Genomic DNA, 25,619 nt, shown 5'->3' with positions numbered 1-25,619 from the left:
GTGTATTTTTATGCTTGCAAAGTCTTCGGCTTAAGATCACGAGATGAGCACTTAAACCTGGACGTAGAGCAGTTTAGTTTCGGTGAAGACGACGGCGGCAGATTTATCAGATTCCAGGGCAAGAACTCAAAAATTACAAGGGGCGGATTATCTCAACGACACATTGAAATGAAAAATATCAAACAGTATGACATCAGCGACAATTTATACAGCGTGTACAAGATTCTCTATTTCTACTTGTCAAAAATACCACCTTTCGGAAGGTTTTATAGAAGGCCATTGGAATCGCTGCTTGAAGGAGATATCCGTTTCTCACTACAGGCCATTGGCGTTAATAAGTTGGCAAGTTATATACCAAATATGATGCAAGAAGCTGGTTTTGCTGGTCACTTCACCGGTCATAGTGGCAAGGTTACTACTGCAACCCAGTTGTTTCGAGAAGGAATCGACGAGCAGTTAATTATGCAACGAACAGGACACCGGTCAACTGCTGTTAGAGCATATAAGAGAACAAGCAATGAACAACACGCAGAAATCAGCCACTTATTAGACACACCTGCTGACATCAATGAAATACAGACACCGCAGAGAGCATTACTACCTATCCCAGATTACAACAATTTTTGCCTGTCAGCAGATGAATTTGCTGAAAACGATTTCATATTGTATGGCCCCGCAGATCCGCAAGAAAAACTAACAAAGTTTTTCGACGACAACGGAATAGACGACAGTTCCCTCGTGAAATCAGTACAACAGGCTGAAAAACTACTAAATAAGTCTTCATCTCAGTTCGGCCTGTTCGACGAGCGTTACTGTGAAATATCGGATGCAGATTTGCTGAAGTTCTGCGATGGAAATATCACGAATTTCGATATCCTAACAGATTTTATGGATGATATTTAAAAGAAATCGAATTATAAATTTAGTGCTGAGAATGCCTTAAACTATTTATTTGTATTAAAAAATTATTTTGTTTTCAGAGAGAAATATATTTTTTCACTCATTAAGTTTTTCATTCAACAAACGCGTATTTCGTTATTATGTTTATATCTCTTGACTGCTGTAAAGTGTGCAAATCGGTTGATGTTATTGCACGGCTCTGACTTGTTTTGTGAATGGACGTTGTGACGATATCTATTGCGAAGTGACCTGTTTCCTCACAATAGAACTCCCGACTGTGAGATAAGTCAATCGTAATGTGCAAGACTATTCAAGCAGGTCTCCAGGTAACACTTCACTGCAAATCATAAATTCTTGGACAAATGGGAGATGATATGAATGTAAATAACCATAGTTGTTACTAAAACATGAAAAATTGTGCTCATATCTATGATTCTGACTATACAATTTTTTACAGAATCATTTAGCTATTCAGTCGACAATCAAAACGCTGATGTCATTGATACCAGAAGAAGAATCAATACCTTTGAACTCATTGCAACAATGTTATCTACATTTTGAGTCTTTGACCGATCATGATTATTTTACCGATTTCAGGACTCTGTCTCACACTGATAAATTCGCTTTTCCGATGTCCTACAATAACAACGATCCCGAAATCTCTATAATTGTGTGCGACTTGGTTAATAAATTGGTTAAGCTAAGGCTTGACTCCGTTTCGTAGTAATCCCTCAGCTTTGTTGTATGTTCCCCAGAGAGACTAATCATTGTTGTATGTTCCCCAGAGAGACCAATCATTGTTGTATGTTCCCAAGAGAGTCTTACATTGTTGTATGTTCCCCAGAGAGACTAATCATTGTTGTATGTTCCCCAGAGAGACCAATCATTGTTGTATGTTCCCCAGAGAGACCAAGCGTTGTTGTATGTTCCCCAGAGAGACCAATCATTGTTGTATGTTCCCCAGAGAGACTAATCATTGTTGTATGTTCCCCAGAGAGACTAATCATTGTTGTATGTTGTATGAACTTTCTTAAATTCTCGTTTTGCCATATCATTCTATTAACACATCTAGAACTGCCGTCTCCGTCAGATTGTAATTTTGGGTCCGCGGCACAGTCCACAGTGCACGAAGCCAGCTTTGGCAGTCGAGGCTTCTGCGGGGAACATGGGTCGTGTGAGGAACATACTACGGGGAACATGGGAACTCCATATGCATCTCACGGCTTTGAGTCAAAATCAGTTCTGTCAGAATAGCCCGGACGACTTGTCTGACTAGGTACGTGGCTTATCACCCGTTCAGCGATCGACATTGTTGTACGCTGAATGCGTGATCTATTTTTGGATGTCTCAGAGAAGGTGTGTTGAAATTTGAGCTTTCTCATTGGTCCATGTGACCAACCAACCTCTTAAACATGCATAATTAATGTAGCAAGGTGCCCGGATGTGCCTCGTTTTCGAATTTTTCTGTTCGCTGGTCTAGAAGTGAAAATATTGAATTTTGAAGAAGATAGTGCTTGGTTTTCAAGAAAATTAACATTGAGGTGAGTCTGTATTCTTTCGAATTATTGATATACTGATACAACAATATGTTTTCTATTGAGTAAAGATGGTCTCTAGTTCCATAATGAATGCCCAGTTGATGAATTTGATAGCGGAATTTGCGATGTCAAAATCCCGATTGGTCCGCCATCTTGAATTTCCCGAAAATTAGCGTTATCAAATCATCGTGAAAGTTATGCAGGGAAACTGTTTGGCAAAGATTGCTTTGCTAGTAACATAATCCTCTGGCTTTAAAGTGTTTCTTAAAGAACAAAACCTACCACTCGGATTTCTACCCAGGTATCGAGGAAATAGGTTACACATATTCTTCAATATATGCGGGAAATTGTATGTACATCACAATTTATTCTTGAATTTCCTATCTAAAGGCACATCACTCGGTGGGTTGAGGTAGAGCCTGCTTCAAGATTTTGATCACCCAAATGCACTAGTAGAACTCAATATAGCTGGTATTCTTGGAAAACTGTTATCGGGCCCATGGATGCAGACGTTCTATACAGCGGCAGAAAATGAAACAAATCATTATGAGGGTATTGAAGTGGTCAAGGGTGTGGAAAAGGAAATTAAGAATCAACTAGTAGATGTCAGAACAATCTTTACCCGTAATACAGACTTTTTTGGGAACAACTTATTTCCAGCTGACGAACCGACTGATTCAGCAGGCAAACTGAAGCTCACTGTTCTCCGTAATCTGTTGAAAGAATCAAGCAATGGATCTCTCTTCTATGAGATGATGACAGCATCGCTCAATGCTGTTGTGATTGTAATTGAAAGACAGTATGCCAGATATTTTCAGATGAAAATAACTGACGAGATGAAACAACAAGTGTCGTCAGCGCGGTCACATAACATTGATGCAGAAGCTGTGATGGGAATGTTTAGTGATTCTCAAAAATCAGCTCCTAACGCAGTGATCGCCTTCCACTCCGCGGTCATACGATCCCTAAAAAACAAAACATTTTCATATTTTCTGGGATTAACTCCAGAAGAACGTAGTGAAATCCTAAAATTTGCTGTAAACAAGGGTAGAAAACGAAACTAAGAACGGCGCCGCAAACGGGCCGATATTGTTACAGAACTGACAAAGAGAGTGCATAATAAACGTCAAAAAAAGACACTTCCGATCGGAACCGGATGGAAAAACTTGCCAAGTCCACTCGTGTTCCTGTTCATAGAAGTATTAGAGAGGCGGGCAGTTGGCCGACAAATAGGCCATTCCTGGTATGACTCGGATACTGGGGACTGTAGCCTTTGGTATGGTCAAATTGAGAAGATTATAAAGAAAAATGGTGGTGCAAAATATCGCATATGTTACTGGGATCAGCAGGGATCGCGCGATGATGGGGAGGACTCATGTTGCATGCAACAAAACCAAAATAATGAATTGTCGCGGGCGACAAAACCAAACTAGGGGTCCAGGGACACCATGCTCACTTGGGAAGTGGTTTCAAATGCTCAACAATCTAACAATTTCAATACATAACGCCCTCTAGTGACCATATACAAAAACCAATGACCTTGAAACCCACCACAATCATAGAACATGTGAGCAGCTATGATTTTGTAATCGATTGTGATAACAAAATATGCCTCGTTACCTATTTAATATGGAAATGCTTAGTTATTCTACTATTCAACCCCCCTGGTGACCATATGCAAAACCCAATGACCTTAAAACTCACCACAATCGTAGTACATGTCATGAAATGTATCTTAAAGCAAGCAATCAAACGACTAATTAATACACATAAGTGAAAACTATTATAGAATGTTTAAAAGGAACTGCTTTTACTAACAGTATGAATAAACTTACTTCACAAACAAGGAAGTACATTTTTTAACTTGTGAATGGTCGAACCCCAGTTATTCACAGTAACCTGTGATTTGGATATTCTCGGAGCCTTCCTTCTTTTTTTATTTATGAAATGACGTCACAAACTTTCAAATTCGCGCCAGTACGCCAGTATCCGCGCCATGATTGATGATTGCTATTTCCACCGGTGTTATCTTTAAGTAACTTCAAGTTTAAAATAGGAAGCACAGTACATCCATAGAAACTACGCGCAGCAAGAGACTGTTATATTATTATCAGAGTTTAACATTTCGTTTAAAAGCTGTTAGTAGTCGAATCTGATAGAAGATGATTTTTATGTGACAAAATTTAGTGGAAAATATGTTAAAATAATAATCAGGAGGAATCCAATAGGGTTTCTGCCAAGGCAGCAGAAACCCTAAAAATGCATCGAAAACCTCAACTACCATTAGTACGTGCAGAGATTGCGCTGACTTGAAACTGGTAATTTAAGAATAAATCGGATGAATTGTTTCTGCAAAATGAGAAGTTCTCTACCGAGATGAGAAAAATTCACGAGGAAATGCTTCTCCAAAGTGATGAATTGCGTAAACATAAACAGGCTGCAGACGAATTCTTCTGCGACCTCATTTCGGCTAAAAAGATGAACGAGATCAATGTTAAAGAAATAAACTCCCTCCACGAACAAATTGAATCTTCTAACGTGATATGTTCTGAGTTTGATGCAGACCTTAAGGAAGCAAAGCTCACAATTGATAAACTGAACGATGAATGTCTGTCACTATAGAGTCATCATGCGTCCAGTTTGGACCCAACTCCAATCATTCGTGTTGAAAAACGACGTAAACCGTACCAAAGCAGATCAACCGAAGTTGAAACCGAAGTTCTGACACCGCGAGCTCACGAAGCTCCTCCAAGTAATCCATCTACTCCGTCTGTAGGACCCGATAGCGAATCGAATGTTACCGATGTTCTGATTATTGGAAACTCTCATACGCAGAACTTGATTGCGAAAAGGATGTTTCGTTATGAGAAGTGTAAAATAGAAACTCTGCGAGATAAAACAATCAGTGGTGCCATCGATTTTGTGGATAGATACACTGGCTTGGTGAATGTGTTTGTCCTACATGTGGCCGACAATAGCCTTGCAAGGCAATCTGCAGATACCTGTATAAAAGAAACGAGAGTTCTCATTGAGAAGTGCAAAGAGATTTCTTCGGATGCTACTGTTTGCATCTCCCTACCATTGCCGCGTGTCTGTGACGAATATTCCGCTAAATGTGAATCTTTTAACGAATTTGCGAGGAACCTCGATGGTGTCCACTTAATCGATCACGCGCTTGATCATTCCGGGATGTTCAATAGTGATGGTATTCACCTATCGAAATCCGGTGTTCGTATGTTTGTGCGAAACTTGAAAACTGTCCTGAACCCTCTTTTGGGTCTTCAACTGGTCAACTACACAACGTTAAAAGCGACAAGAAGCACTCAGCAGGATCATCCATCTATACGTCCCAGAAATCACTCCAAAAATATGAGACGCAATATTCCGCAATCATCCTTCCGTAAGGATCGCATTTCTGCCGGGAAACGTGATGTAGCTGGCAACCGCTACTCCGCTGGGAACTGTAATACCAACGTGCGACTCTTGAAACTGCTGACTGCTGTCTTGAGTGATCATATGTAGAATCTGTATATAAATTTGAATGATCTGTACTACTTTTCAAAAATTGCCTCAAATACTTACGGTGCTTTAACACTACTACTGCTAATGTATATCTGCTTCGTTTTTCATTATTTTCCGTATCGATCTTGATTGCAGAGGCGCCGGAACCGCCCCGACCACCCCGACCAAGGTCGGGGCAATCATTTTTCAGATCATGACATTTTCCTAATTAAGTTTCAAACATCAAAGCATTTCCCAGCTTCCCGACAACAGCTGTTTATAAGTGTGAGTGTATGTGACTGTGTGAGTGTGAAGTCTGGACCATATAAACAACAGTATGTCAGTACTAGTAGTATTCACAGCAAGATCCAAAGTATGTAAACAGTTCTTAAAAGCTGTCAAAATCCGCTAATTGCTGATTTATTATGTCTAGACCATAGCATGACTACCTTTATTTTTAAGACCATGCTTCCTCATTAGAGACCTTATCATAACAGGGCTAAGATGTCTTCAATACTAAGTTATTTCAAAAAACAAAAGAGATCCATTGATAGTCAAGAATCTAATTCTGTTGAGCTAGAAACCCCGACTACTGATTGTGATTCTCTCAGTCAAGAATCACAGCTAGAAACTCAGACGACTGGTCATGTTTCAACCGATAAACAGCAGCCAGATTCCAGCCTCCGTTCTGCTGGACTAAATGCACCCAATCAGCCAAGAAATCTGGAATTTCCATACAGAGAATTCGGCAAAAAAACTAAACTGAAAAGGAGATTCCAACCGGAGTGGTTTGACAAATATCCTTGGTTGGAATACCGCGAGAACAACGACATCGTTCTATGTTATGTTTGCACAAGAGCAAAAAATGAAAATAAACTGGCAAATTCAAAAACTGATTTAGCTTTCATCGAGAGAGGATTTTCAAATTGGAAAGAGGCGAATGGAGTATTCAAGGATCACGAGGGAACTAAGTGTCACAAGGAGGCCATGGAGAGAGTCATTACACTGCCGAATAGTACAAAAGACGTTGGAGAGTCTCTTAGTGAAATTCATGCTAAAGAAAAAATCCACAACAAGAGTATGCTGAGAAACTCTTTGAGAATGTCAGATTCCTAGGTCGGCAAGGACTTCCATTCTGAGGGCACGATACTGAAAGTGGCCATTTCATACAGCTGTTTAAGTTACGTGCTTCTGATGATTCGTCAATGTTAAGATGGCTGGACAAAAAATGTAATAAATATGTTAGCCATGATAGCCAGAATGAACTCATCAACGTCCTTGCCATGAAAGTACTGCGTACTATCGTATCCAGAATTAAAGAATCGCAATTCTTTAGTATTATGGTGGATGAGGCAACCGATAATTCGAATAAAGAACAAATGGTCATAGTCTTGAGATGGGTAGCTAGTGACCTTTCAGTTCATTGGTATGTACCATGTGTCAGATATAACTGCGGACACTTTAGCGGCCGTGGTACACGATGTGCTCACTCGTCTCAAATTGAGCTATTCTCAGTGCAGAGGACAATGTTATGATGGCGCCAGTAATATGACTGGAAAAAAAGTGGGCTCGCAGCAAAAGTCCAAGCCCATGAACCCCGAGCTGTATTCATTCATTGTTACGGGCATTCACTAAATCTCGCAGCAAATGATGCCATTAAAGCTGTAAAAGTTACGAAGGCTGCTCTTGATATTTCCCACGAAATATGCAAACTGGTGAAATATTCTCCGCGTAGAGATGGAATATTTCATAAGATTAAAGAAGAGCTGGAACCTAATACACCTGGTCTCCGTGTTCTGTGTCCTACTAGATAGACTGTTCGAGCCGCTTTCCTCAGTAGTATCTTGGATAATTATCAGATTTTACAAGAGTTATGGGAGCAAACAGATTATGTCAAAGACACTGAAACAAAAGCAAGGATTATTGGCGTTCAATCACAGATGAAACAGTGGGATTTTTCCTGGGGAGTCAACTTGGCCAGATTAGTCCTGAGACATGCGGATTATCTCAGTAAAACACTCCAGAATCCAAATCTAACTGCAGCTGCTGGTCAAAAATGTGCTATGGATACACTCTCAACTCTACAGGCAAAACGAACTGATAGAGACTTCGATTTGTTTTATGATACAGTATTAAAAATGGCACAACAAACTGATGAAGATGGATATCCAAAGCAGGAAATAAGTGATCCTAAACTTCCACGGAGAGGAAATACACCAGCTAGATTTGAAATGGGGAATGCAGCTCCAGAGTATCCTGGAACTCCACGTGACTACTTCAGATCTCAGTACTTTGATGTTTTGGACAGAATTATAATTTCTATCGAAAGTCGATTTGATCAGGAGGGATTTAATCAGTATAAACATCTACAGGATCTTATTATCAATGCATGCAATGGTCGGGATTACGAAGAACAATTTTCGGCTGTTGTTAGTTTCTATGGATCCGATTTTGAGTGATTTATTACAAACACAACTAAAAACTTTGGAAGTAAAGTTTTGCGACTGTGACTCAGAAGTAACACTGCAGGATATCATTGATCACTTCAAAGCGATGCCGACAGCTGTCCCTTGCTACTTATCAGAAATATGCACTGTTCTAAATCTGATACTTGTGCTACCTGCTACAAATGCCACCTCTGAGAGGTCATCCTCTGCACTGAAAAGACTGAAAACATATTTACGTTCCACCTTAACGCAAAGAAAACTGAATGACCTCCTGTTGCTGCACGTGCACAAAGAATAGACAGACAAAATTAACATCAACGAAACAATTAGAGACTTTGTAAAGCACTCAGAGCATCGGCTCTCAATTTTTGGAAACGTTTAATTGGATACCAGTACTTAGCTCGGATTATTATTGTTTATAGTGTAAATATTCAAGTACTAAATATTATATCTTGGAGTACAGTACATAAACCGTAGGATAGAGACTGAGAGACTAGGACAGACACGGATTTATCGGTTATTTTATACAAGTTATGTGAATAAATATGTTTGGTGAAGGGAGATTGGACTGTGAAATTTTTATGGTAAGCCACTACTTTTTAATTTGCTTCAAAATAGGTCAGAATTGTTCAGTGTCATCTTATTCCAGATGCCCCCCAGAATGCATGAAACGGCTTAATTTTCTCAAATTTGGTTGCAAAGCTGAAACTCTCCAACCCTTAACTCAACTTCACAAGGTCGTTGGGGGGGGGAGTAAGTAAGTCCGCGTGGTGGGCCCACCGAGCCTAAGTTACAGGCCAGGCTGCAGCCGGAAACAGGCTACACGAGTAGTGCTGACCAATCACCACCGGGACCGAACGGGGAGGCGGTAATACCCTCCCCAACCGCCTTAACCTGCGCCGGGCTAACCACCCAGCTGCAGGGGCATTGTTACTGGTTCCGAAAAGTCTAACTAAATCTAACACTAGCGATGCTAGTAAATCGAGTCCGCCGATGGTTGACGGATGCCGAGATCCGGTTCGATTGACGGGTTCAAGGGGAGCCCCTCCCGAGGTTTTGCATAGAGGGTCTGACTCACCTTTAGTGTGTCCAGTTTGCTTACTAGAATTTTCTGGTGACCGCTTGTTCCGGCGCCATTTTAACGATACTCATAGTATACCGCTTGATTCAATTAGTTATAAGTGCGGAAAATGTCATAGCTATACAGCTAATAATGCCAGATCTGTTGGCACTCACCGTCGCTATTGCAACGGCAAACCTAAAAGCAATGAAGGAGACTTCCAATGTCCCTTCTGTAGTAGGAAATTTAACAGTAGTAACGGGCTAGGTGTCCATAAGGCATCAGCTCATAGGCTTGAGCATAATCTCACTATTGAAGCAGAGATCCGTGATAAGGACGCTGCACACCTTAATAAATTAAGAAGGGGCGATAAAACGATTAAACCGTGGTCCATAGCTGAGTTAACTAAACTAGCAAAGGAAGAGGCAAAGCTTCTCCTTAGTACTTCAAAACTTAACGTCAATACTGCATTAAAGGGGAGATTCCCCTTAAGATCGGTACAATCAATTTCTACGGCACGAAGATGCCTAGATCATAAGCATAAAGTTGAACGAGAGGTAGAAAGGCTAAAAGCCACTATAAATATCACAATTAATCCCTTTACTCTATCCAGTAGTCGTAGGAGCGGCGCCGAAGGCGCTGAGTCGGAATCAGCTCGGCCGCTCGAAGGTGTATGTTTCTCTGCATCGACTACTGATGCGGTCAACTGCCCTCATGAGACAGTCGCTGTTCTGTCGGGACCGCGGGGGCAGTTGCCCACATCCGTAGTCTCTCCAGGTAATGCTTTGTCGGAAGCGGCAGTGATTGCCGGGGATTCTCTTTCGGACTCTAGGGGCGAATTATGCATGGACTTGCCTATCATTAGAGGCAAGCGCAAACCTGCAGGTGCTCCGGAGGGGGCGCCGGGTAGGAAAAAGGCCAGGGCCTCTCCGGACACCACAAGTACCTTGGGCAACGTACTTACAGTGGTTCCGGCGAGTCAGCCGGTAACCGTTCCCTTTGACGAAGGTTCCCGTGCGACAGTCGCCGCTGTGGATATGCCGTGCATTGGATCGATCTCAGATCCCGCTTCTTTCTGCATTGCGGCCCCTGGTAAAAGGCGCCGCACGTTAGGCAGGCGTCCGGTGGACGGCTCTGCAAAAACTACAGCTCACGGAGTAGAAGGCTCCATCAATCAGAACATGAATACACTGGCCGATACGCCAGAGTCACTGGGAAGGGAAGTTGATCCCGACCCTGAAACAATCACGAATAGAGACAATTATACACACAAGAATATAGACAAATCCTACGGGGAAGATGATACCAATACAGACAATTACACACCCATCCATTTACCTCATCAAGAATCCTTTGACGCTGCTTTAGGATTCATGGATGGCACTCCGGATTCGGAGTTAGGCGTTCTAGACGCAGCAATAAAGCACTATATATCGTGCACACTAGTGGGGGACGAAGATGGTCACTGGCCATCGGTTGCTAAAGCGATTGAATCACTATATGGTAAACGTACAACTCAATGCAACTCCCGTCCAAAAAAGAGGGCGGCGAGAGTTAACAGACAACCATTACTAACAACGGACCGTACTGAGATGCGCAAAAAGCGCTTCGCCAAGAGGCTCGAGCGGTACGCCGTTACACAGAAACAATTCACTAAAAACCCTTCTGGCACAATTAAATCCATCATCGATGGAGATGATCTCACCTGTGTAGATGACACCGTACCATCAATCGGTGACATCGAAAAGGTTTATAAGAGGAGGCTTGAGGAACCTTCCACGTATCATGAGCCCGATGACGGGTCTGATACAGAGCGTTTCGAAGATGAGGTTTTGTACGGAAGTGTTCTTCCAAAGTCGGTCAAAGCTGCGCTTAAGGAGTTTAAACTCAGCACAGCCGCCGGCCCTGATAGGTATTTGTCTCTTGCCAACTTGAAAAAGATCGGAGCCACTCGTATCAGTGCGATCTTCAACGTTTGGCGTGCCCAAGGGCACATCCCTGCTGAAGTCAAAGTTAACCGGACCATTCTTTTGTATAAGAAAGGGTCGAGAAACGAGGTTGACAATTGGCGCCCTATTACTATAGGCTCTCTCTTTAACCGGCTCTATGCTAAGCTGTGGGATAAACGGCTCAGGGTTCACTGTCCGTTTAACATTAGGCAGAAGGCATTTACGCCGCTGGACGGTTGTTTTGAAAATATCAAGCTGGTGCAAAGCTCTATTAGTCAAGCCCGGCGTGAGACACACATGGTATTTATCGATTTAGCGAAGGCTTTCGATACTATGCCGCAGGATGCTATCTATCGTGCTCTTCGGAGAAAACGAGTCCCTGAAAACGTAGTCAGGATCGTGCAAGATCTTTACACTGATGCAAAGACTTCGGTCTCAAATGGCAAATCGTCTACGGGCGAAATCAATATACGCAATGGGGTGAAACAGGGGTGCCCCCTGTCCCCATTTCTATTCAATACGGTTTTAGATGAACTGATTACAAGGCTTAACGAGACGTCATGCGGTATGACCGTCCACGGTCGCAGCGTAGCATGTATGGCTTTCGCTGACGATCTTGTGCTTTTGGCTCACTCTGAGGAAGAGATGAATCAATTAATCGCTTTATCGGAAGAATTCTTTAGTACGAAACGTATGTCTGTGAACGCGGGCAGATGTCGTAGTTTGAAAACGACACCGGTTCCACACCGTATGTTTAGGAGGACAGTGACAGCGGTGCACTGTCGTTGGAACGGCTGCGATATACCGAGTATCACTTACTCTGACTTAGTTAAGTATCTAGGTGTTTCAATTGACCCAGACGGGCGAATTGCGTTCGACGTCTCTCAGTTGGACATTTGGTTGTCTAGGCTTAAAGCCGCACCACTTAAGCCACATCAAAGGCTATTTGGCTTGAAGTCTGTAATAATCCCACGGTTATTGCATGTCTTGCGTCTTTCTTCGATGGGTATTGCTCGCCTTCGGCTTCTTGATCGGAAGATTCGAAAGTGGAGCAAGAAGGTTCTTCGGCTACCGGAGTTCACCAGTACAGCGTGGTTACACTGTAAGCAAGGTGGCGGCATTCCGGAGCTGGCGACGCTCATCATTATCATTCGCAGCAATGCTGTGAAGAAGCTTCAGGTATCAGAGGATCCTGTGATGAGAGAAATAGGCAAACATTTAGAAGACAGACGACTCAAGGAGTTGACATTCCTTAAACTAGCAGATAGTGAAGCAGCACATCTGAAAAAGGAAGTAAACAAAAGACGATTTGACGAGGTCGGCAATATGACCAATGGGACGGCACTCAAGACGATGATGTCTACTCAGACGAATCGGCAATGGCTCGACGAAGGGAAGTTCACGGGGGCAGCGTTCATTACCTCCAAGCGTATCCTTTCTGGTACACTACCAACAAACGTAGCGTTGAATAGGGGCAAAGGCCAAGATGCTGATCGCCGTTGTAGACGATGCAAACAGACCGCAGAGACAGACTTACATATACTTAACGAATGTCCATTCAATAAGGACGCTATCAGTAAAAGACATGACTTAGTAGTTCGGAAGCTCGGTAAAGAGCTGAAGACGAAGCACCCGACAGGGTTCGTACAATTAGAGCGCACATAAAGTGTCGGCTCGACTAATTACAGGCCTGACATTACATTTAGCGACGGTAAAAGTGTTTACTTCGTAGATGTCACGGTCCCGTACGAAAAAGATCCAATGATCTTTATGACCCGTACTGAGAAGAAAGCGAAATATAACTGTCTACTGTCGGCCAAAGTTGATCTCCCCGCTGACTATCTTAACCTTCCAAGGCAAGTGGTTGCGGTGGTTATCGGAGACGCCGGTACGACATCTAGTATGACACTGAGAAGCATGCGAACTTTAGGAATCAGGGATGAGAACGCCGACCTGTAAAATCCGCGGGTTATTTTTCTTGAGTGACATACGCGAACCAGCTGATGGCGTAGCCGTCAGCACTAGCGAGCGCCGAAGGCGCGAAGCTATTTAGGGGGGGTTTGGGGGCCCTCCCCCCAGAAAATTTTAGAAATTAAATACGTTTTCCGAGCACTTAGAGCGATCTCGAACCCATGAACGACTATTATATTTTGGAAGGTAATGGCTAGTTCCAATGTGGTACATCCTCATTTGATGACATTCAGCATCTCATGCATTACGGGTCGAGCCCTGAATTATTGCAGTAAAAATGCGCCGATGAATGCTCACTAAAAATCATCACCAAGTAGTGTATAATATCCGAAAGCGTTCGCCACACACACGCAGCAACAGTAAGTAGACCTATATACGTTACTACTGTTGCTGTGCGTGCGTGTCTGCAACCGATCGATAAAATACATACAAACTCATCGTAGTACAAATGTACATACAAAATCACTGCGTTGCAATGAATATGCATTGAAATGCGATAATTTTACGTGACGATAAGTAAAACAGGCACTGAACGCTTTTACGGTTCACCTGATTACCGATCGCGCCGGACCAATTGAGTGAGATCATCACCCCCCCCCCCATACTTTTACATCATTTTTGGACTATTTGGAAAATTGATATTTTTCAATACTGAAATCCGCGGGAAACCGCGGATCCGCGGGGAATTCTCATCTCTGGGAATTGCCCACTCTCTAAGGGCCCTTTCTATGATCAGCCTTTATGAATCGACAGTCATCTGGCGACTTCATAAGCGTAGTAGGCGGATCATCGCTCCAAATACGAGGATCAGATAGGTTCTCTACGAGCATCAGGATCTAGGACCGGTTCCCTATGTCTTAGGGCGGTCATACCGCATGACTAGACCACGCGATGACTCGGCTAAGACGCCGCTTTATAGCTTACAAGTTTCTAATGTACTAACCATACAAATAAAATATATTGGACACCCATTATTAAATGATACGTGCTTTCTAACTGTTAACAAATGAGTTCCGCCTCGCATGTGACGGACCTGGGAGGGGCTGGTCGCCTAACTTGTTCACTCCCCGGAGGGGGTGGGGAGGTGACCTCGGCCCCTTTCGGGGAGAAATGATGAGTCTGTATAATTCGGGCGAAAATTAACATTTTTGGGCACTAAAAAGGTCATAGGACGGCCATCTTGAGTCCGACCGACCCAATTTTTGTTTCGTTGATGGGCCCTGGGGGGACTCATATATATCCGAAAGATCAAGGTAATTGATCGAAGCGTCTTCAAAATTTCCCTCAAAAAGTTCAAAAATGTGTAAAAAGTGCTGATTTTGGCGAACAACAATGGCTGCCAGTCAGCCATCTTGATTCTGACAGGGCCAGTTTTTGGGCTGAAGATGTGTCTAGGGTAGATACACGTGTAACCCAAATATCAAGACGTTACCTTGAAGTGTCTTCAAAACTTCCCAAAATAACTGGATTCCGTCTACGGACAGACGGACGGACGACGAAAAGTGAACGCAATAGCCGCTGGGACTTAAGTCCCAAGTGGGCTAAAAACTGATAAAGCCACACGCTTTTATGGTGGGATCACTGTATGCATAAAACAAAATATACGCAAGGGTGTAAGAATTATTGAAAATGATAACTCTGAAATTTTCTGAATCAAATTGCAAAAAAACTTTTTTAACCTTGATCGTGACATATATATCTCCTTTGTTTATGTAAGCAATAGTGAATATGGTAAGAAAAATGAGAATATTTTTGATTTACTTGAAAGTGATATTGCAAAATTTTCAAAATGTGGTGACTGCTTGATTTATGGGGATTTTAATGCTCATACTGGCATGCTACCTGACTTGTTGTGACGATTCTTCACCAGTTAATTCACTATTACCTAATTATGTATCTGATGTATTCCTACCTAGACAAAATTGTGATCGTCGTGCTGTTGACGACAGGGGTCATCAACTGCTGTCCCTCTGTAAATCTACTGGGCTTCGTATCTTGAATGGTCGTACCCTTGGTGACTATGCGGGACACCATACCTGCTACAGTCACACAGGTTCACCAAGTGTCATCGATTATGCACTCTGCCCAACTCGTATGCTCAATATGGTCGATATGCTTTTTGTTCATAGTCCAAATGAGCTGTCCATACATTGTTTGCTGTCATCTATAATTAATACTGGTCTCTTTAGAAGATCTGAAATCTCCCCCCAGATCCCTTTGATTCCCCAATCCAAATATATCTGGAAAGAGGGTGATGACGAATTGTTTCGTCAGGCTTTTCTAAACCCTATCCTGTCCTCTAAAATCCAAGAACTATCTACTTATCCTTGCGATAATTCTAACCTTATCCAGGATATCACAGACATGCTGCACACTGCAGCTGATGTAGTAAATATTAAGAAGTCAGTCCCCCAACCCAAATCGACTGGAAAAAAACCTACTAATAAAATCAATAATAGCTTGAAATGGTTTGATGCTGAATGTCGCACTCTTAAGAGACTTGAAATCTCTAGGCTCCCAATTGCACAAAAAATTTGATCTGGCCCTGCTCAGTGAATTTAAGAGAAAACAAAAACGGTATAAGAAAATATTGATTAAAAAAAGGCTCGCCTTTAAAGCTGACATTCTAAATCAAATGGAAAGTCTCTCCAATAATAGCCCTAGACGCTATTGGACACTGTTTAATGAGCTAAAGGCCCTTAATTCTAATAATTCATCCAGTACAATCTCGGCTACTCAGTGGATAGATCACTTTACATCTTTAGTCAACTATTCACTGTCGGATACTGTCAGTGATGTTGACAAGGAAACAGAAAAATTCATAACTGAAAATAGAGGAAAATCTTTCTGCGAGTTAAATTATTCAATCACTGAACTAGAAATTGCTAAAAGCATTACTTTACTAAAAAACTATAAAGCCAGTGGTACTGACCTTTTATTAAACGAGATGATCAAAGCCAGCAAACCTTTTATTTTACCACTCCTTAAAGAGCTTTCAATGATATTCTATGTAACGGTAGTTTCCCTGATACCTGGCGTTGTAATACTCTTACCCCTCTTCATAAGAAAGGTGACCCCGCTAACCCTGGAAACTACAGAGGGATAGCAGTTGGCAGCAATCTTTGTAAACTATTTTGTATTGTTTTAAACAACAGACTATCTCTTTTCTCTGAAAAGGAAAAGCTTATACCAAGTTGTCAAATAGGCTTCCGCAAAGGTACCCAAACGGCAGACCATATTTTAACACTAAAAGCAATCATTGATAAATTTATAAATAAGCTTTGTAAAAGCAAAGTTTATTGTTGTTTCGTAGATTTTAAGTCCGCTTTTGACTCTGTCCTCAGAAGGTTCTTGATCTATAAGTTACTTAAACTTGGTATTGACGGCAATATTCTTGCAACTATTGAGAGTATGTATTCAAATGTAAATTATTCTGTTAAACTCCAAAATGGCTTAACCCCTGAATTTCAATCCAAAGTCGGTGTAAAACAAGGCTGTGTTCTTAGCCCTTTACTTTTCAATCTTTACATTTCGGACCTACCCGACATCTTTAAAACTAATTCTGATCCAGTGAAACTCCATGATAAAGCCATCAACTGTCTTTTATATGCAGATGATTTATTAATTATTTCCAAATCTAGAAAAGGTCTCCAATCTGCATTAAATAAACTCTCTGAGTAGGCTATTGCCAGCAGTGGCAGTTAAAAGTTAATCTTAACAAAACTAAGATAATAATTTTCAATTCATCTGGCCGAAAACTAAATAATTATACCTTTACATATAATGGCTCCAACGTCGAAGTAGTTGACACATATTGCTACCTCGGAATCGTCCTTAGTGCTAATGGAACTTTTAAAAAAGCTTGTGATCATCTCACGGACCAAGCTCGGAAAGTACTTTTTAAACTAAAGACCTTAGACATGAGAGACAATGTCGTCACGCTTTTTAACACCTTAGTCTTGCCCATCTTAACTTACTGTAGTGAGGTCTGGGCCCCATTTTATATTCAAAAACTGAAGCCAGATAACAGTAACTTTATGCTTTTATGCAATAATTTACCGATGGAGAAAATAAACATTCATTTTTGTAAATATCTTTTAGGTGTGCATAAGAATGCCTCCAATGCTGCTATCATGGGGGAGCTTGGTCAGTATCCCATACTCGTTTCAGCCCTCCATCGGAGCAGTAGATATTGGTTTCGTGTTTGCTCACGAGATGTCAATTCCCTAGTAAGACAGGCATATATCGAAAGTCTCTCCTCCTCATATTACGGCACCCAAAACAGCAATTGGTCCTCCAACATAAAAACTCTTTGGTGTAATTTCTCTTTTCCTGATATTTGGTGTAGCCAAGGGAACAAGCGCAACATAAAATCGACCAACTTTCTAAAATTGAAGCTTCAATCAGTATTTAAATCTAATTGGTCTCTTTTTGTTTCTGCGAACGACATAGGCAAAGGAAAATCCAAGCTAAGGACCTATAAACTCTTTAAGAATATCTTTTGTTTAAAAAACTATTTATCATTTATCAAAACCTTTGTGAAGCGTAGAGCATTTTCTAGACTACGCTCCAGTGCCCATAAACTTCAAATCGAAAGCGACAGATATTCTAAGCCTTTCATCGCAGCAGACCAACGCACTGTAAATATTGTAATTTGAATATGGTCGAGGATGAAAAACACTTTTTGTTGTTCTGTCCACTTTACACTCATGTAAGAAATACCCTATTCGAAAAGCTTCGCGAATTCGTGGATATTGACCTAATGTCAGACGATGAATTTTTTATATTTTTAATGAGCTACAACGATGACCATTAAATTTTTATTTTAGTCAGTAATTTTATTAATTCCATTGCTGATATCAGGACGTCAGGTATTTAAATCAGTCTACTTGGGTCATTCTAATTTACTGTGCTGCCATCTTTGAACACATCCAGTCGACTTGTTCATATTTACCCTGTATATATTTTCACATGTTTTATATGTTTTATAAATTGTCATCATTTTACCCATTTCTCTGTCTTGTTTAACTTTGTTGACGTATCACTAAAATGTTTTATTGTAAAATTTATTAGTGTCAATAAAGTATTTGAATTGAATTGTGTTATCTGTACGGACATTCTATTTATGTAGCGATCGAGGTCCGTCAGAATAGAATTATGTGTTATCCGTACGGACATTTTCTTTACGTAGCGAGGTCCGTCAGAATAGAATTATGTGTTATCCATACGGACATTCTATTTGTGTAGCGATCGAGGTCCGTCAGAATAGAATAATGTGTTATCCGTACGGATATTCTATTTACATTGCCAGGTCTGTCAGAATAGAATTAGAATAACTGAAAATAATGTAATTCATGTGTATTATTGTTACGGTCAAATCCCGCCCGCTCTGTTGTTCTGGAGTTTAGACGTTTTTTGTCGGTTATTAGCATGACCGAGAGATACTTGTGCATGCGCAATGATGTAACAAGTCTGAAACAGTTCTGTAGTTGAAGTCAATTTTAGTTCCTTAAGAAGGTCAAATGTTTCGGTAAGCTTTTTATTATTTTAGTTTAATTGTCAATGCATAGTTTTAGTTATTTGTGTAAGTGCTATTTACTCTATAAAGTGCATAATAATGGTTTTAATTGTTTCCTCGTGGACGCGATTTAACTTCCGCCCGGCGCCATGTTCAATTTTGGATTGTTGTGAAGTTTCGGTGCATTATTTCTAGAGAGAATTAAGCATATTACATTTTGTCATTCGACTTATCAATTGCCTTAGAGATGTATTATTAATGTGCAAATTTGTAATTCTATTATTATGCCTTATAAATTGGCATAAATCATGATTTTCTGTGAGCTTACTCTGGCATGTGAGTAAAGGTGGCAGCACCTGCTGGTTTAAATGCCTGAAATTTAGTATTCCTTATTTTGTATCTTACAGTAATCGTTGAAAACGGAATAAAGAAAAGACAATGCATAATGAATATCTGACTTATGGTTATTAGATTTATTGATGACTCTCAATCTACAATTATATTGTTATTAATGCTGTCTGTTCTACGTCACGTTGTTCTGAATAGTTCTATGTCTACGACGAATAACTTTCGGAGTAGTCCATACGAATAGCATATACCATACAAATAATACGGAATTTGTTTTGTTTCTTTCTTCATTCACAATCGTACTCTTGATTTATGATGAATAAACATGAATAAATTGAAATTGAATAGGTCCGTACGACTAGCTTCCGGAGTAATCCGTACGGGTCCGTACGAACAGCCAGGAACACTTTCCAAAAACGGCTTATTCTGCCAATTTCGGCGTTTTCCGCCAATAACGGCGGAATCAGCCATTTATGGATTACTCAGTTTTAAACTGCTTCTGCCAATTTAGCCGAAATCGGCGTTTTCTGCCATTTTTGGCTTGTTCTTAAAAAACGCCATTTCCGCCGTTTTCAGCTGTTACAGTTTTTAAAACTACATCGCCAGAAACGGCGTTTTAGCTTAGATAGTTTTACAGGTGCTATTTATAGTGCTTAGTTCGATGGGAGTCCCTATCATGACATCATCGCTTTTCTGCTGGCATTCATTTGTATATTTGCGCCGAAAAATTAATCTCATTGATCCATTCCAGGCTTCAAGAAAGAATTAAATATAAATGTACGGGTTTCCGATGGCAAATGTATTTGAATTCTGTTCTTTCTTTATACCTATATTCTATGTAATAAATATATACATACATGTATCCCAAATTGTCTCGAAAATGTTTGTTTTATTTTGAAATGAATCTAGATACAGCTGTTTTGATTTTGAGTGTTGTAACGTCATCGGCCACCAATTCATTCAATCACTACCCATCACAAGTCCAATTAGCTGGGAGGCATCGAAGATGTTAATTACCTTCAATTAACCAACATCATATGCAGTCCAATATATCCCTCAACCATTCTATGCTTTATTAGGCAAGATAAGACCATGGGCAAAACTTAAAACTAGATTTTTGATACACTAGTTTATACATCCATGATTGATTTGTCTTATGAGAATGATAATTATAATAATAATTTTATTTTTATTTTTAACATATAATATCTACACATCCGTTCACCTCAGCAAATTAATTATTTTATTCCGAAAAAAAGTACCCTATAGACACTAGGGAAAACGTCTAAGCGGGTGGGGGAATCCTCATATATAACAAGTGGACTGCCAATAATGGCTTAATAGTTTATGATTATAAAGCCAAAACGGCGGAATACGCCAGAAATGGCGAATGTTTTTATGTGTACCCATGGCAACATTTAATTGAAAACTTTATAATAGTTTTTAAAACTAGTTCCCAAATTTATTTTTAACAAAAATCATGATTAATAAACTTGTTTCATGCTGTAGTAGTTTTGAGAGTTTTCCCGGAGTTTTTGGGCTGCATATGACGTAATCATTTAGAAAAACGTGAATTTGACCACTTTACCTAGCTCAAAAATTTCCATCCTAGCGTCATATGAAAGCTTATCATCTGCTCGAGATTATGACGTAATCGGCAACATGCGCTAATTTGACCGGAAGTGCGCAAAAAACTTTAAAGCATAACTCGAAACTTAGTGAGCTGAAACTGGCTGATTAAGCCATAAACGACTGTAAAAGTTTCAAAACTGAGTGATCCATAAACGGCTGATTCTGCCGTTATTGGCGGAAAACGCCGAAATTGGCAGAATAAGCCGTTTTTGGAAAGTGTTCCTGACTGACGAATAGCCACTTTGAAATAAATCAATCACCGAATGGAAAAATCCATACCTACCTCTACTAGATGTATAGGTATACTTTCTTACTCGCCAAAAGTCGAATGTGAGGAGAGTGACAACTTCTCGGTGTATCTATTTTCTATTTCACGCTTTCACCAAAAGATCTGTGCCAAAACTTCGCGCTAATCACTTCACGAGATCGTACCGTGCTGCCATCTATAGAAAGCAGAGCAGCATTCCAAGGATAATCAAGAAATCATTATGAGGACGCTTTCATGTTAATTTTCTCGTTTTCAAATCTCATAATAACATTGACAGAAGAGGGATGTAGAAAGATAATGAATGATGAATACAAGCAAAATTGCAATTTGTAAACCCCCGTACCGTGACGTCATATTCATCGTGGTTTGGGGATACCGGAAGTCTCTAATAATTTCACTTCCCTTCACGAAATATCAGCCACCATGGTGAAAGCTGTAAGTATTTTGTCTGTGGCAGATTTTAGATTCGTACCCCTTAAGAAATTACCGTCATGATTATTAGATTGAACTCCACATTTGAAGAATCCTTTAATGATAACTGCAAGGCGTATCGAGTGGCTTCTGATTTTATAATGACTACTTTTAGCCGTTAAACTATTCATACGATTTACAACACTTAACTCGACCATTCTATGAGTCCCTCTGCTCTGAAATAATAATCGTTAATCATCTACGCTATGATTTCAATTATCCCTGTATCATTGGCGTAGGCTCATAGACCTCTGTCTTAAGAATTGGTAGATCAGATTTAAGACGGAAATATTTCATTAATCACTTATGTAGGCCTATCACAAAGTATGATAGATGCTATGATAGTCAATGCTGCCAGTCTCGGCCAAATGGTCGAGAAAACATGGCATTTGCAAAGACCTCCATTAGGTATGAATCATTCAAACAATATCCCTGGAAAAATGTGTCTTACAGGTTTTGCCTGAAAATTATGCAAAATTACCACTTTTAACGTTGCCTACACCACATGGGTTTGGCGATGGGCTTGGATCGAGTTTTCTATGTCGTGGTTGCTTGGATTTTATTTCCGGGTTGTTGATAATCTTGCGAGAACGGCGCAAAATTTGAACTGCAAATAAAAATATCACAGAAATACCTTAGTTGATATTATTCATCTATCCGCTTTTAAGTTCCGATAAGCAATTGGCATTTAAGGATCATTGTCAGGCTGTCGCGATGCCTTACTATATAGATAGATGGATATTTGGCTATATATACAAACCAGGGCAGTGGAAAAGTTTTTATGACCCCTTTGTTTGTCTTTTCAATGGGTATGCTTTGGAAAGGGATGTTTTAACCTGTCGGCCAATTATGATACAATTGGTGGCCATTTTGGTGGGGTCCTCCTTATTACCTAGATGACGTAATTTACCGAGATCAACGGAGATGACATGAAATGTAGCATATTTATTTATTCCTTATCAATTTTAACACTTAAAATCATGTTATATCAGTAATAAATACCTTCTAGAGTCATATTTTACATGTTTTTCCGGATATTTTGTAAAGAAAAAATTTACATAGTTTTCCGGATATTTTGCACAAAAAAAATTTGACTTCAAATACGTAATCTTGGTTAGCAATAATATATCATTGAATTTGATTGATCGACGATCTCAACTCAGTAAAGTTAAAATTAATTTTTCTACAATAATATCCGACAAAATATGTAAAGTATTACTCCAGCAGGCATTTATTACTGATATAATATGATTTCAAGTGTTAAAATCGATAAGTAATAAATAAATATGTTATATTTCATGTCATCTTGGTTCATCTGGGTAAAATACGTCATCTTGGTAATAAGGAGGACTGTCTTGGTGTCACCAGTACTGATTCATAGGTGGGAAAGTTTTTGTTTATATGGCCAACCAGGGGGCGTTGAATGGTACAATAACTAAGTATTTTATATATTTATACCTATGCATATTTTGTTACCACAATCAATTGCAAAGTTGTAGTTGATGGCATGTTCTATGATTGTGGTGAGGTTCAAAGTCATTGGTTTTTGTATACGGTCACCAGGGGGGTGAATATTGAAATATTAAGATTGTTGAGCATTTGAAACCACTGCCCAAATGGGCATGGTGTCCCTGGACCCCTAGTTAACACATAAGTGTCACAGAAATAATTACTCAAGAACTAATAAAAGTAATCTGCACAATCTTAGAGGTTTGAACAAATCTAGATAATATTCATATGAATACAAATCAGTGTCTGTAATTGACTGGAATGATTAATTGTCGAGGAAAAAACCAGTATAATCAAATTGAACTTTCTGTCGTGAGAAACAGCTTGAAATAAATTCTTAATGATTAGAGGTTATGACGAAACAAATGTTAGGACTGTGTTGATAACTGAAATGAATTTTCTCTTAGAATAGATACTGGAAAATCCAGAAAGTCGCTGTCTTTTAGATAATTTTCTAATGCTAACCTTCCAAGCCTATTGGTTTACAATAGGGTAAATTAAATCAGGTAAAATAAATTCATCCATTACTTATATTTGTGTAGAAATCTATCAAGAGAGCGGGTCACAAGTCCAGCGGCAAGAAAAAGAAGATTTCCCTGAAATTTACGATTGACTGTACCCTTCCAGTTGAAGATGGTATCATGGATGCTGCTAACTATGTAAGTATAATATATGGATGTATTTACAATATTACACGCAATTTATGTTCAGTGATGATGTATATTTTTCTGTTCACCTTGTCTGAACAATTATGTGACTGAAATATTTTTCTGAGAGCATTTTATGAGGAAGTGGATATTTGAATTTGATTAACACATTATCGGAGTAAGAAGTAGTCTATTGTATTATATGGTTCAAGATAGCTTTTAACCTAATCCTCAGATTATCCCTGAGCTTGATACATTTAGTATTTTTACTTCATGAATCTAGATAAAATGATGTTCTATGAAAGAGCGTCGCAAAATGTCCACGCTCAGAAATGTTATAAACCTCCTAATTTGAATCTGAATTTTAAAGTTAGCCATCTCATTTTTTGTTTCACACTGATTCTAAGACTTGACGTTGATTAGGGTTCTCTTCCCTAAATGTCTGCTGAGTTAGGGTCATCTTCCCTAACTTCACACTTGTACCGTCGTTTTAATTACCCGCTGACAGGAGAAGTACCTTCACGAGAGAATCAAGGTCACCGGGAAGACGAACAACCTGAATGGCCACGTCACGCTGGAACGCAATAAGTCGAAGATCATCGTCAATTGTGAGGTTCCATTCTCGAAGAGGTAATTATGATTGGAAGTATTAGCTCAGCAGGCTCGTGCAGTAAGCAGCAGACACACAGTGTGTGTTCAAAGTTTATTGCATAGTGTGTTGCAAGCGAGTTCACGTGTAATCTGTCGCATGCGAAAAATTGCTCGATATCTTGTGTTTGCTAGCTGCAAACCACATAAAATTTAGCCAATCCGTGATCAAGTTTTGAATCATGTGAGATGAACTCAACTTTCTGGATGCCGCTAATGGTATGCGTACCCGTAGACGTATTTGTCTAGAACAACTTGATCTTGTTTTTTAAGTACGGAAACTAGACTAAAACTAAATACCGTGATCTTACACTTACAATGTATATAGATAATATGTCAGATCATGACTGCCCTTCCTGGTTTGTATACTCTGCTATTTTAGTTGGTTCAGTAAACTCAAATTCAGGGGCAGATTTTTGTGCTGGTTCGAGCGAATAGGTTTGCTCAATTTTAGATAACATCACATGATTCCCCCCCCCCTTCCCCAAGTCGAATGTATTTTCGCCTCCTAATCATACATTTGCTTTTCGGATATTTCAGATACCTCAAATATTTGACAAAGAAATATTTGAAGAAGAATAACTTGAGAGATTGGTTACGAGTTGTCGCTAACGATAAAGAATCTTACGAGCTTAGATACTTCCAGATCAATAATGAAGAGGAAGATGAGGATGAAGCCGATGACTAAATACGATTTATATAAAGAATTATAAAATAAATTCTTTATTGAAGGAGCATGTGATAATTTTCTGTTGTTTTATGATATCATTTTAAATATCAACTCAGAATTTGGTTTAAACACCTCTACTGAAGACTTCGATCAAGTTGGTTCCTATCAACTCAGATGGGATCATTAATTCATTACGTACGCATAAAATTTGAATTTTTCAACCCTCAAATCAGCCATTTTTTTTAGCCCACTTGGGACTTAAGTCCCAGTGGGCTATTGCGTTCACTTTTCGTCCGTCCGGGAAGTTTTGAAGACGCTGTAAGGTAATGTCTTGATATTTGGTTTATACATGAATCTCCCCTAGACACATCTTCAGTTTAAGAACTGGCCCTGTCTGAATCAAGGTGGCCGACTGGCAGCCATTGTTGTTCGCCAAAATCAGCTGGTTTTTTGAGGGAAATTTTGAAGACGCCTTGATCTTTCGTATATATTTGAAGCATATTTTGTTTCGACAATGGTCATACCTTTTGGTAGCTAGGCAT

At 39.8% G+C, this 25,619-nt stretch overlaps 2 protein-coding genes across 2 annotated transcripts in view; one reads left to right on the top strand and one right to left on the bottom strand.

Moving 5' to 3' along the window:
• Window positions 1-21,431, bottom strand: part of LOC141908083 (tudor domain-containing protein 5-like) — a 58,757-nt gene extending 37,326 nt beyond the window's left edge. The window contains exon 1 of the mRNA XM_074797904.1: window positions 21,148-21,431. The gene's annotated coding sequence lies outside the window, so the exon portion shown is untranslated. The remainder of the gene's footprint in view (window positions 1-21,147) is intronic.
• A 35-nt stretch (window positions 21,432-21,466) lies between these two features.
• Window positions 21,467-25,144, top strand: LOC141908084 (large ribosomal subunit protein eL22-like). Its single transcript, XM_074797906.1, has 4 exons — window positions 21,467-21,567; window positions 23,655-23,771; window positions 24,268-24,389; window positions 24,948-25,144. Exons 1-4 carry the CDS (start codon window positions 21,556-21,558, stop codon window positions 25,093-25,095), a joined length of 399 nt encoding a protein of 132 aa, XP_074654007.1. The 5' UTR covers window positions 21,467-21,555; the 3' UTR covers window positions 25,096-25,144.
• Window positions 25,145-25,619: the final 475 nt, after the last annotated feature.

Source organism: Tubulanus polymorphus, chromosome 7 (genome assembly GCF_964204645.1).
Source record: "Tubulanus polymorphus chromosome 7, tnTubPoly1.2, whole genome shotgun sequence".
Classification (NCBI taxonomy): domain Eukaryota; kingdom Metazoa; phylum Nemertea; class Palaeonemertea; order Tubulaniformes; family Tubulanidae; genus Tubulanus; species Tubulanus polymorphus.
The sequence above is the reverse complement of the archived record's forward strand: the minus strand, read 5'-3'. Positions and strand labels throughout refer to the sequence as shown.